Here is a 13,756-nt window from a genome sequence, read left to right as displayed (position 1 = left end):
ATGTGGAGTGTTCATCTCGCCTTTGTTCTTACATTCCCACCCTCAGGAAGAACGTGCAGTTTGGTGCCTGGTCTGGATTATTTGGCTTCTGCTTTGCAGTGGTTGTATATATATGTATATCTTGTATATATATATATGGATAAGTGCTTGTACAGTATGTTTGTTTTTTGCATGAATATGCTCTCTCTGACTCCTGGTTTGCTTGCAAACTAGATCTGAGGTAAAGGCAGAGGGGGATTGTGGGAGTTAGGTTAGTCTCGAGCTTCTTCTCGATGCAGAGCTTACAAGCGGCCGACATGGAGCCGAGGATCGGCTCCGAACCCAGGTGTAAGAACAAAGGCGAGATGAACACTCCACATGGAACGTTATGGTAAGGACATAACTTCTAATTATCTCTCATTCACTGCTCACGCATTTCCGCAGAGGGGCCAAAAATTTGCGACCACCCAGATCTCCAACCCCAGCCTGGGACCTTAACTTTGTCTTGGAGAAACTCACTCTACTTCCTTTCAAGCCAGCTGCTACTGCAGACTTAAAATTTCTTTCTTGGAAAACAGCTTTCCTTTTAGCAATCACTTCAGCTAGAAGGGTATCTGAATTACAGGCCCTTATGGCAGTGGAGCCTTTCATCATCTTTCATGCAGACATGGTGCCCCTCAGAACCAATCCATCCTTCATGCCCAAGGTGGTATCCAGTGTGGCTCTTAATCAGTCCATTTTCCAACCTTCTTTCCCAACCCACAGAATAAAGGGGAACGGATACTGCATTCCTTAGATGTGCACAGACAACTTAGATTCTACTTGGACAGGACTAAACCTCAAAGGAAATCTCAACAACTGCTGGTGGCATTTGCTGCAGGGACAGAGGGTAAGGCCATTTCAAAGCAAACCATTTCTAAATGGACAAGCCATTGCATTCATTTCTGCTATAAGCACCATGGAAAACCTATCCCTCAGGGGAATCAGACGTCACTCCACCAGGGTTGCATCTACCTCTACAGCCTTTCTCAGAGGTGTCCCTACCAGGGACATCCTAGAAGCTGCTACCTGGAGTTCTGTACATACTTTCACCAAGCATTATCATTTGCCAATTTTCTCTAAATCCAGAGCTGGCTTTGCCACTGCAGTCTTGCTGGCCCTACTGCTATCTAACTTCCTCCTCCCAACCATAGCTTTGGGAATATACCCAAATGTAATGACTGCAACAGTGAAACACACAGAACATAGTACATTTGTGTACCCTTACCATAAATGTAGATGTTCAAATATATGGCTACCCTCCCTCCAGCCCCCTACCTTTTTTGGCTATGCATCTACTTTCCTTTACTATGCTTAAAAGCCTTTTTGGTGTGTTTGCTTTTTTGTTGGAGTTATATGTTTGTACTTTTATATTTAATTGCTTCTTATTAGAGGGGCACCTGACATCTGGGGCAAGAAAAACTGATGTAATGGCATCGGCTGCATGTTTTGTACCCCTGACGACTTGACATCATGGAAGCCCCTACAGCAAACAACTGAGTGTTAGCTGCTGGTCGTCACTGAAATTAAATCCATTTCAGGAAGTAGTTACTGGCTCCCAGAGAAACTTTCCCTTCCTATAAACCAGTGAAAGTATGTACGGAAATAACGAAGCCACTTTTGCAACCTGATAAATGTCTAAGCTTCTGCTAGGTTAGCCTAAGCTTCCAAGTCTAGGTAGTCAGCAGCCAACCCCCCCCCACCACCACCTAATTTAATATCCTGTACGTATCCCTATTTCTAACACGTGTCCTATCTTTCCTTCTACCCCTCATTTACCCTGCCATCACCTAAAGTAGGTCTAGCTCTCGTATTTATACTCCTGGCCACTAGGTGGCATCACTCTATAAGCTATTCTTTACCAATTTGCTACAAACCTGCTAATCTTACCTCTAGCACATTGCCCCCTGCTTTTCACTGATTCTTTACCTTCTCTCCAAGCATTCTTCCTACCTACTGTCTCTCTTACAGCCGTAATATTTTCCTACCAGCCTCTTCTTTCTAACATTCTCTCCCTCTCAAACTCCTATTCTACCAAACTTACCCGCCCAATTTTCTCCGACCTCACTGATTGTCTTCCTTGGCAGAACTCTCTCGTCTGATCCCGCTCCGCCCTTCGGGCTCACTCCGCTCCCCTACCCTGCCCCCAATTCTTACCCGCCCCCAGTGCTCCTTAACTTATCCACCTACAGACCACACCCCTTCTAAATTTACACCTATCGCATAAAACAGATAATTACTACACCCACCCCCTTTCCTCAACAACCTGCCCACACTATCTCTAATCACAACTTCTCCTAACACCTATCCTACTACCACTTCTCTACCTTGCTTACATTTTTTCCACTCTATCGCTGCTCTATTCAAATCACTATCCTTAAAATGTACATCCCTACAATCCCCCACAAAAGTCAAATTTTAATTTGGTTACTCTTATTACCCCCTCTAGCCTCTACCTATCTTCTTACCTCATTTGAACACACTCTCAACAACCCCCTTCCACTACCTTCCAAACATACCTTATCACAAGCAAAACCATCTTCTCACTACTGCCTAAATATCACTTATATACCCTCCTTTCAATTACCGAAATATCATCGACTTACTCATATTAACTTCTCTTACCTAAAAACTAGAAAACTATTCAATTTCTACAGCAAACCAGACCAACCTAAACCTATAGCACCCCTTCTGTTTCTATTAGATGGTGACATTCATCCAAACCCTGGGCCAAATAATCCCCTTTCCTTAACAATTAACCACAACAATTCTACTAAACCTCCACCTACCAAGCCTACCAACTCACTCTCAATTGCACACCTAAATATACGCAGTATTTGCAACAAAACTACTCAACTTCATGCACTCTTACAGGCTCAGCCATTTGATATCCTATGTTTATCTGAAACATGGCTAAAGCCTTCTATCAAAGACAACAAAATCTCCCCACCTGGCTATAATATTATTAGACTCGACCGTACTTCCAAAAAAGGAGGGGGAGTAGCAATCCTCTATAAAACTGAGCTACAAATCAGTACACTTAACCTTAACTTACCAACAAATGCTAGTGCAGAAATAATTATCTCCAAACTGCAGCTAAATTCTAGTAAAGCCATAAATATCATCTGTGTCTATCTCCCCCCAGGGAACAATTGCAATATTCTAGAGGACATTCTCAGCTGGCTCTCTAGTAATATCCCTCAAGAAACCATTATTCTTGGGGACTTAAACATTGACTGGAACTCCTGCACAAATACGAATCCCACCACCCACATTAACCTGTATGGCTTCTCACAACTGATTAATTACCATACCAGAACCAATAAAATCAATAACAAAGCAACCACCTTAGACTGGATACTAACTAATACCCCACAGCATACCTACACAACAGGCATCCTTCCTGATGACCTTAGCGACCATTGTCTTACATATATTATCAGACATAAAACCGACATAACATTCCCAAACACTTTCTGAATAATACGTTCAAAAAACCATTTCAACCCAGAACTTTTCCAAGCAGAACTTAATCAATGTAATTGGTCTCCATTAAAAACTCTCCCTCTCAATAACGCTGTGGAATACTTTAATACTACATTCTTGGCTATCTTGGATCATCATGCTCCAACCCGTTCTATCAGAATCAAAGCTGAACCAGCCCCTTGGCTTACTAATGCTACTAAACAGAAAATCCTACTTAGAAATAAATACTGGCAAAATGGCGTACTTCTAAGAATCTGACTTACTTAAAACCTTTAGAGAACATAGAAACCGCACTAAAAGAGCCATCCTGCTAGATAAAAAGAATTACTATCTACAATTACAACAATCCTCTACTAGACAACCTAAAAAATTCTGGGCTAGTATTAATAATCTCCTCTACCCAGGCCAATCAGTCACAACCAGTCCACAAGGATCTAATTCCAAAAATCCAAAAGAAACTGCCAATGCCTTCAATTCTTTCTTTACAGAAACCATCCAAACTCTAGCTAGCCACCTATCACCTAATATATCTAACTTGCCCACATCTTCTGATAATCCACCCCCACAATTTCACCCCCAACCTGTATCTACTTCATACATCTACTCCCTTCTCCAAAAGTTAAAATCAACCTCCCCATCAGCTGATAAACTCCCAGAAGAATTCTTGCAAAAAGGTGCTAAAGCCATTGCCTACCATATTTCCATCCTGATAAACAGATCTATAAACGAAGGCGATGTACCATCAATCTGGAAAATCTCACATATCATCCCTTTACATAAAGGAGGAAACTCCAATGATTTCTCTAACTATTGTCCCATAACTTTACTATCCCCAATAGCTAAAATTATGGAAAAATGCATCCACAAGCAGATGCTCAACCACCTTCTTATAAATAACCTACTTGCTAATTGCCAACATGGCTTTAGACCATTTCATAGTACTACCACTGCCCTGCTATCATTCACAAACTGTATCAACAATAACCGCAATAACAACAGTCTATCATCTGCAGTCTTCATTGACCTATCCAAAGCTTTCGATATGGTCAACCATCAACTCCTGCTGCATACCCTTAAGTCTCTCTCTCTCTGGTTTCCCTATCTTTAAAGTGGTTTTCATCTTACCTTGGTAATCGTCAGCAGGCTGTACTCTGGCAAAATGAACTTTCTAATCATCTCCCAATCTCCCTCGGCATACGACAGGGCTCTATTTTAGGCCCACTCTTATTTTCTATCTTCATAAACGACCTTCAGTCTGCGATCCCATACTCTACCTGTATTCAGTATGCAGATGACTCAACCTTAATCTGCACTGCTAACTCACCAACCGAACTTCAGTCAATTACTCAAAAAGCCTTCAACGCTGTTGAACAATGGTTCTCTTACTGCTGCCTCCTCCTAAATCCCCAAAAAACTAAATTGCTACTTTTCACCCCAACCCAAAAGTCTTCCCTTGTACAGATCAATCTTATTTTTAACAATGATACCCTTATCTCACCTGACCCTAACACTAAACTGCTAGGAATAATGATTGACAACAACCTAAACTTCGATTCACACATAAACAATGCAATAAAATTAACTAATAAGAAACTGGGATCCTTTTACCGCATCAAACACTACCTTTCACCAGAAGCTAGGTCTTCTATAGCTAGAACTCACCTTCTATCCACTCTGCTCTATGCTGCTCCCATATATACTAATATCTCCAAAAACAACCTCAAGAAGCTAGCAACTTCCTATAATAATAGTGCTAGATTTGCTACAGGCTCTCCTTTCAGAACCCACCACTGTATAAATCTTAAACACTTAAACTGGCTTGAATTCCTTAACCAGCTTCAATTTCATTAACTCACTATAGCTCATAAGACCCTGTATTTACCTAGCAATACTCCTATACTCTCTAGCCTTATCACACCTTGTAACAACCTCAAAAATGTACATTCCTCAAACAAACTGCTGATTAACACTACTAAATCAAACAACTCAGCAGGTGACTCCTTGTTCTCTAACTATGTAGGAAAATTATGGAATAAACTTCCATCCGATATCACAGCTCAGACTTCTCTACTACTTTTTAAAAAAACATCTAAAACTACATCTCAATAATCACTGGCTATGCACCTGCACTAACCCTGATTAATTTTCTTCTCCCTCTAACTTATTCCCTCCCCTCCTTTATGTCTTCATTTGAAATCTTTCAATCTATCCTTTTGTACACAAATATAAGCATTTTATGCAAAATTATCACTGTAACCCATGAAACTGGAATACTATGCTGAACTGTGAAGAAAAAAAACATTTTTTTTTGATTGTACTATTTTAAATTTTCTAATTTTTTTTTTTTAACAACACTGTACAACTTCTATTCTTATATTGTATTTACTATGTATAACTATGTGGAGCTTTTCTCCCCGGGCCTCTACTGAAAATGGACATGTATCCAGATAGACTAGCCCGGTCAACAAATGTAAAATAAATAAAATAAATAAGAAGGGACAGCAACTGATGCAGGACCCAAAACTTTGTTAATCAGGCTTATTGAGGGCTACCTGCAAGCAGATAACCCAAATGTAATGACTACAACAGTGAATACACTGGAACATCTACATTTATGGTAAGTGTACACAACTGTACTTTTTATGAAATTGTCTCCTCAGTAATTTAACATGAAGTCCATCAGAGACGCATCATTATTGCAGTAGGCAGTAAATATTTCATTCATGGAAGTTGTTTAACTGCTAGTCACTTCAACTGGACAATAGTTGAACTCCAAACGGGTAATGGCTTTTCAAATTTCCACATACCATCCTTTAATTGTAATACAGTGAGAGTTATTTCAGTGGCACTTACCATGGCTGCCATTTTAGATGGGGAACACAGAAAAATGTCTTTAAGAAATATGTTTACTAGCATTTGTATACTATCATAAAAAGGCAGTTTAATGCCTTGACTGAACACTGTTGTGTAAACATTTTATTAAGTTCACATTCTTCATTGTAAAAAGAAAGACAGGAATATGGGTTAGGTTTTGGAGTAATTTTTTATTGCATAGGAAATTGTATTGACAAAATTTTATGAACCGGATTTTTGACCTGGATTGAATGACTATTTCTTGTGTGTGCCTTACATATGAAACATACGATTAAGTGAATTTCTATTGCAGTATTATTTTCATGTGACTTTGTTTTGCAATTTTTGTTTTTATTCTGAAGTCTTGTACGAATTAAAGCATTCAGTTTTATTAAATACATCTTGATGGATGTTGCATTTTTTATTTAGTTTTTATTGTGCAGCTTTCCTTTTTTCTGGGTATATGGGTGAATAGGAACACCTTTAAGTATCACAAGCTAGATATAGCTTCTCAGTCAGTGCTGCCAAATTTCAGTTTAGCTAGATGAAATGTTCATGTCATGCTTCTCCTTTGAGGCTACTCGTCAAATGTATGCTTTTGTAATATGACTCCTTTAGCTAGAGAGCTGAGTTCAAATTATGCAGGCTACCAATGATGGGCTAGTTATCAGATGCAAAAGTTCCATCTTAACATAATGATGGATCTTAAAGTAGAATATCCTTTAACATATTCCTTCTTTTCATCCACTGCCACAGCCTGAAGCAGTCAGGTAGTTCACACCCCCTTTCTCCCCGATATGTGCAGTGGCCCAGAACCTGTATCTTATGGGATTGTTTACCTTTATCTGTATGAAAGATGCCTAATTCTTGAGTCTTGGAAGGAATGGGGCACACTGTGCCAACAAAGAGCTGGAGATTTGGGAGCAGCACCATGGTAATGTGTAGAAAGAATCTTCTGAGGAACATCCAGGTGCTAAACCATCATAGTCCTTGCAGCACTTAATCTTGCAAGTTACGAAGGATGGCTCACGTCTTAAGTTACCTATTAATATGTTAAGACATATGTTTCACCGTTTCCTTTTTGTTTGTTTTTTTTTTTGTTTTTTTTTTAATTTTCTAAGTAGCATCATAATGGCTTTCTAAGCAAATCTTTATCATTTTTTAACTTTAGCAGTAATGAACTTTGAGGGAGAGAAGGGCCTGATAATGGTATTTTTATGTTGCAGATGTGGGAAGAGTATCCTGATATTTATGGAGTCAGGCGGTCAGGTCGAAGCAGACAAGCACCAGCCCGCCTTAATGTTGGAGCAGAGGTAAGAACTGAGAGGCACTAGTTTTGTACAAATCTGCAGTAATATATTTCAACATAAATCTTTCTTCCATTCAATGTTTTCTTTGAGGAAAACACTTACTAATTCACTCATCGTCCTGGACCTAACAGGTTGACTTTGGTTTAGGAAAGATGGATAGTGTAAAATTTGAATGCTGAGCATTTAATTTTTAGTTTGAAATTCCAAAATGAGTTTGAAAATAACAGTTTTAGTTGATTGAGAGCTGGTTTGATTTTGGATTTTTTTTTTTTTTTTTTGTATGTTTTTAAACTATAGCTGTAACAGAACAGTGGCAGCTGGTATCTCATTTAATTTAGTTCAGGCATCTTTTAAGACTACCAGATTACAAAAGCATGAATTTGACGAGTAGCCTCAAAGGAGAAGAATGGCATTAACATTTCATCTAGCTAGACTGTGACATTTAGCAGCATTGACTGAGTGCACGGATTTGATGCCTGGACAAAGAGAGAGATTGTTAGCTCTAGTTCACGCAGTGCACTTGAGCTTTAACTGAGGTATGTTGTAACTTGGGTGGGGGGATCATTTATTGCATGCATTGTTTTTAAGGTTGTATTAGTTTGTTACACTGTTAGTACAGATATGTCTTAAAAAGCCCTTGGAGTATCCTAAGAATGTTTTTAAAATAATATTTAATATATGTTTTTGAATGTCTGTGTGTAGACACACATTAACTGAATCCTCCAATCCAATTTTTGGCTTCTGTATATTAAAACCTCTCTTGACATGCTTCAAAGAACTTCATAACTTTCTGAAACAGCATTTGTTTAGTGTTAACTTGACATATCAGAGTTCCTGTGGCTAGAGTTGTTATCCAATTACTGTTTTCCAGTTACTGTTTAACAGTAATGTTTAGTGTAGAAAAGAAGTCCATTCTGCAAATTGTATGGAGGTTTGTGCTGCAGTGTACTTGTGGGGACGCTAAAACAAAATCATTGCTTTTTCCTCTCATGTTTTACTGGTGGAAAAGCTGATACATTTTGAATTGACTGCTGCTGAATGAGTGGATATCTGATTTGCTTTTTATCCATTGCTTAGAAGTATGTTACAGGGTATTGTTTTCATATATATATATATATATATTAATGTTTATCCTCGAACTGTGAAGGATTTGTTTGTGTGTGTGTAAACATTTCAGTGGAGGACAGTTAATATACATGTATAAAGGTCTACTGGTTTATTAAGGAAGGTCTGTATGGTAAATTGGAAGTTGAAATGCCCTACCGCCTTTATTGAGTGTGCCCGCTGTTTTTAGTCTATTGGATGTGATGATGGGTAGACAGAAAATGCACTTGTTATAGCGGAGTCTGTAGTGATAGTTAACTGTCTCCGCTGTGGAAAATAAGTCCCACACAGAGACTTTCATACCTTGTGTGTCCCATGCTTGGGCCCAAACCACAACGTCCCTAATTGCCATCTTTGCACCCATTTCATTACCAGAACTATAAGGCATAGGGCCAAAATTCTGTCTAAGCTCCTTAGTCAGCAATCCTCGTTCCATTGTGCAATGGTGTCCATAGATCTAGCTCCCTAAGTAAGAGAAGGAAAAAAACACCCAAACTTGGGGCCTCCGATGACACTGGATCTCTGTCCACCATTCCCCAAAGGCTTATCATTGTAGAGGAAGGCGAGGCCCTTTTGAAGCCCCCTTCTGCTAGTGAGGTGGTGGCACAGGCCTCTGTTGTGGCTTTTTTGTAGTCTGACATGCTTTTGGGTGCCTCAGCTTCAACGCAGGCCTTGGCTTATGATTCATTGGTCGATCTGGAGCTTCTCTGCAGGCTTAAGATTGATACAGAACTGACGATGCTGCACACGGGTGTCTGCCAACTACCATGTCTTCCTTGCAAGAGACTGGCATCAGAGTAGCAGGTCCATACAGGTCCAAGGTGAAAGCTACACTGAAGAAGAGCTTGACCTCAGGGCCATACTGTCTCCCGTCCAACTGGTTACCAGCAGGACTTAGGCTAGCTGTGGACCTTTTTTCTGTGGTCAGAAGCAGGCAGTTTCCCCCTGAATTTTCTCCAGGTAAAAGGAAGCGAGATTTACTTAAGAACCCTTTTCAGCACCCCTTGATTCAGATGAGGAATCTGATCAAGAGAATTCTGTCCTGGAAGATAAACTCCTCCTTTTCTCCTTTGAGGATTCAAACTCAGAAGAGGTTTCACCTTCTGCTTCACCCCCTGAGGACATTACCTTTGGGGAACCTCTGCATGCCATGAAGGAATTTTTCCAGTGGCAGGCACAGGAGTACACCTAATCAAAATAAGAGTGTCAGGGAGTTTTTGGATATCCCACAACACAAACCCTTGGCTATTCCTCCAATTTTGAAAGTGATATAGGATGTTTTCATGGAATTATCACTCAACCCAGACTCAATTCCATCAGCCCCTTGAAAATCAGACAGGTTTTAGATTACAGGCCTCATAAATTCCTTTTCAGCCCACTGCTGACCTAGAGGTCGTCACTCCTGGGCCCAAAGCAGTGAAGGCTAGTACCTCAAAAAAAAAAAAAAAAAACACTACCTGCAGACAAAGGAAAGCAGGGCCCTTGGCATGTTTGGAAAGAAGGTTTACACTTCCTCTACTCTGGCCAAGAGGACCCACAACTGGCCAGTTCCACATCATTAAATGCCATCAAATAATCTTGTAAAATATGAGGAAGAAAATATCTTCCCTGGAAAACAAGAATCCTTCCAAGAAACTGGTACTAGGCACTCCTTGCACTGCGGGTATGATACCCTCGAGGCATGTACCTGATATGCACTCTGGTTGTATCAGAAGACATGATTGGCTTAGAGAAGAGACATTGCCAGAACAGGTAAAATCAAAACTTCTAGATGTACCCCGGATAATTACTCCTTTGGCCCAAAGGCTGAGGTTGTCTTAAAAAAAAGATGGAGGATAAAGCTAAATCCATGCAGACTGTTATGGACTTTCTCCAAGTCCAGCCACCCAGATTTAGTAGGAATTTTCCCACTAAGCATTGGTCCTTTCCCTTAAAATCGAAGCCAAGTCAGAAAAAAACCTGAAGAGAAAGGCCTCCTAGGATAGTATCAACAATCTCAAAGGGCAAGGCAATGGTCACCAGGAACACCCAGGATGTTCTTCGTGTTTCACTGTTGCAGTCATTACATTTGGGTTATCTGCTTGCAGTAGCCCTCAGTCAGCCTGATTATCAAAGTCTTGGGTCCTGCATTGGTTGCTGTCTCATCTTCAGGTAGTCAGGGATATAAAGCATGCAGCCGATGCCATTACATCAGTTTTCTTACCGTGCGGTGCCCGAAGCAGAAGCAAGTTCGCAAGTGCCGGTCGGCTGACTCCTGAAATTTTCGTTTTCGAGTTTCAGAACCAAAGTCTTCAACTAAAGCTAAGTACCCTGTTGGGGAAACTTTTTCTTGCTCTAAACCGATGTCCATAAAAATGAATAATTGTATTTCTTGTGGAAAGCAAATACCTCACAAAAATTTAATTCGTACTGTATTCCTTGACTAGGCCCTGACCACGATGTACCTTGCTGTTGTTTTTTTGTCTTATTTAAGCAACAAACTATTCGTCGTCAGTATATTTTCGCTTCTAAATATTTTGGTACTCAGTTTAATTAACCAGATATGTCTTAGATAAGCCATCCGACTACTGACATTCCGAAAAAAACGCAAAGATAGGCAGCCTGTCTCTGTCTTTAAGTCCAAAGCTGCCGACGGCGCTTCTCCTAAGCCAGTCGCCAGTTCGCCAGTACTCAGTGAGGTGCTTTCGCATCCCCCGATATCCGCTACTTCAGATTCGCAGGCCTCTACTGAGACCCATTCGGAGTCCGGTATGCCGCGAGATGCTTCAACTGTGGAACCTGCGGATGTCTTTACCTTGGCTGGGTCCGGAGCCACCCTGCAGGCATCTGTTCTGAGAGTGTATTCAGGCCTACTGACTTGTATATTAAATCGATGCCATCTTCTTCTTCAAGGGCTAAAACTCGAACAATGCTTAGAAAACTGATGCCCAGACCACATGGTCAGGCCTTTATGCCTAAAAAACAAATAAGAATGGCTGAAGACCTTATTACTTTAGTCAGGGGAAGCCAACCTTCCCCCTCTGAGACCTAGGACTGAATTTACTTATGATACTTCTGACCAGGATTCTGAAATTTGTGATGTTATGTGATCCTATCTCGCCTACATTCTGAATGATGGGTTCGGAGCCGATCCCTCGGCTCCGACATGCCAAAGAGCGAAGTCTCTTATTGGCTGAGCTTACTATATCCCAGGATGCACCACCAACAGTCCCCAGATCTGCTTAACTGCAAGGACGTGGTCTCGAGCTGGCTGGGCTGAGTAGCTTTATTAACTACTTTTTCTGTCAGTTTTGTGCTTATTTCACAAAAGCTGTTTTAATTGTGTTCGATTGAGTACTGGAATTTATTGTGTGTGATTGGGTAGAGTTTGTTTGCCCTGCCCCTTTCAATCCAGGGCCTTTTCGGTCAAACTCTATAACTGAACTTTTAGTGTTTAAAGTTCGGTTATTACACCTAAGGTTGTCTTTTACACAGTTTCTGTAAGCCTTCGGTTTTTTGTCATTAGCGATTCTACAGTGGTTAAATTTCCTGTCAGGAGTTGTTAACATTATGTCTCAAGCCCCTAGGCCTTCGGGCTTTAAAAATGTACTAAATGTGCTTTTAAGATGTCTGTTACTGATGCCCATCTACTTTGTGTTTATTGTTTAGCGGCAAAGCACTTGCAGGAGCCATGCAGCGTATGTCACGCTTTTTCCTCTAGGGTCCTCCAGGAGAGGAAAAATAAATTAATTCTTAAAGGGTTGATTAAACCCTCTTTTGAAGAAGCCTTGTCTTCCTCCGACTCCTGCCAAAACCAGTCCGTCGGATCCGACTGCCAAGCTGCCTCGATGCCACCAGCCGATGGCTGGGGCTCCACTGCTCGGCAGACACTTCCTCCTCGGCCGAAGTCTACCTCGGCACCGATGGAATCTGGTGTGTTTCTCGGCGCCGATTCTCATCGAGTCGCCTCGAGCCGGTCCCCTAGTTCCTTGGGGCCGAGGAGAGGTCTTCTCGAACCCGTTCTGTTTCCTCTCGGTCTTCGAGAATGTCGGATTCTGATATAGACAGGGTGCACCAAAGACTTTTCCAGTCCCCAGTCTTCCAAAATTTGTTTCGCTCCGACCCAGTTGGCTTGAGCCGATGGCCATGACCCATCCCATTGCTATTCCTCCTCCGACTGCTTGGCTCCGTCGGAGCAGGTGCTCTTGAGCGGTGGAGATATCAGGGTCGGCTCCGACCCTTACTCCAACCGGCCTCGGGTCCGAGTTGACTTCTTCGGCTGGACCCGAGGGTGATGTTTGGGACCGATGCTGTTCGAGCCTCCTCTCGGTGCTTGGCCTCGGGACTTCCGTCTACTATCATGGCCCGGAGACTGGGCGCTCCCAGGATTCTGGAGGTCCGGCTTTCAGAGCCATGAGGAGTGCCTTGGCCAAATCCTCTTCGCCATCTCTCCGGTTTTACCAGCACCTTCCCTGGGCGTGGAGACTGGGTCTTGGTAGTTCCCCTGTCTGTGGCCAGCGGAGCCCCGAGGCCTGAGGTTACCCCAGTGAGGGTTCCCCTCTTCCTGAGGGTTTTTGAGTCATCTCCAGAGGAACCCCCAAGGAAGAGATCGTGCAAGAGGAAGCACGTGGACTCCCCGAGTCTATCACATCGGACACGGATATGGATGATGCAGAGGGTCCCCTAAGTCGTCCTCGGATGATGTCTCCTTTGCAGACATCTTAGAGATCCTCAAACAACGAGGCGGCTGGATGTCCAAACCCCCTCTGCGGACGAATCAGTGCTCCTCAAGGCCTTTGGGGCTCAGCCCTCCGCCTCCTGGGTATCTCCGCCCTTGACGAGCTTCTGGATTTAGTTTGTCGGATACTGTGGAACCAGTCCCTTCTCGTCCGAACAAATTCTTATCTGCTCCCGAGAAGGAGTTCCTTACTAAAGGCGTGGCTGTAGATGCCATGGTGGTGGCATCTGCTACACAGCAGGACGTGGCAGAGGCTTCAACGTCCATC

General features: G+C 42.0%; 1 protein-coding gene across 3 annotated transcripts in view; it reads left to right on the top strand.

Moving 5' to 3' along the window:
- CHD2 (chromodomain helicase DNA binding protein 2) overlaps window positions 1-13,756 on the top strand; it is a 3,702,317-nt gene that overhangs the window by 200,499 nt on the left and 3,488,062 nt on the right. For all 3 annotated transcript variants that reach the window (XM_044078379.1, XM_044078380.1, XM_044078378.1), the window contains exon 2: window positions 7,584-7,670. In XM_044078379.1, coding sequence (XP_043934314.1) covers window positions 7,584-7,670 — 87 coding nt within the window. The remainder of the gene's footprint in view (window positions 1-7,583; window positions 7,671-13,756) is intronic.

The sequence above is a fragment of the Protopterus annectens genome, chromosome 7.part0 (assembly GCF_019279795.1).
Source record: "Protopterus annectens isolate FY-2018-M chromosome 7.part0, PAN1.0, whole genome shotgun sequence".
NCBI lineage: Eukaryota > Metazoa > Chordata > Ceratodontiformes > Protopteridae > Protopterus > Protopterus annectens.
This window is presented reverse-complemented; position numbering and strand designations above follow the sequence as displayed.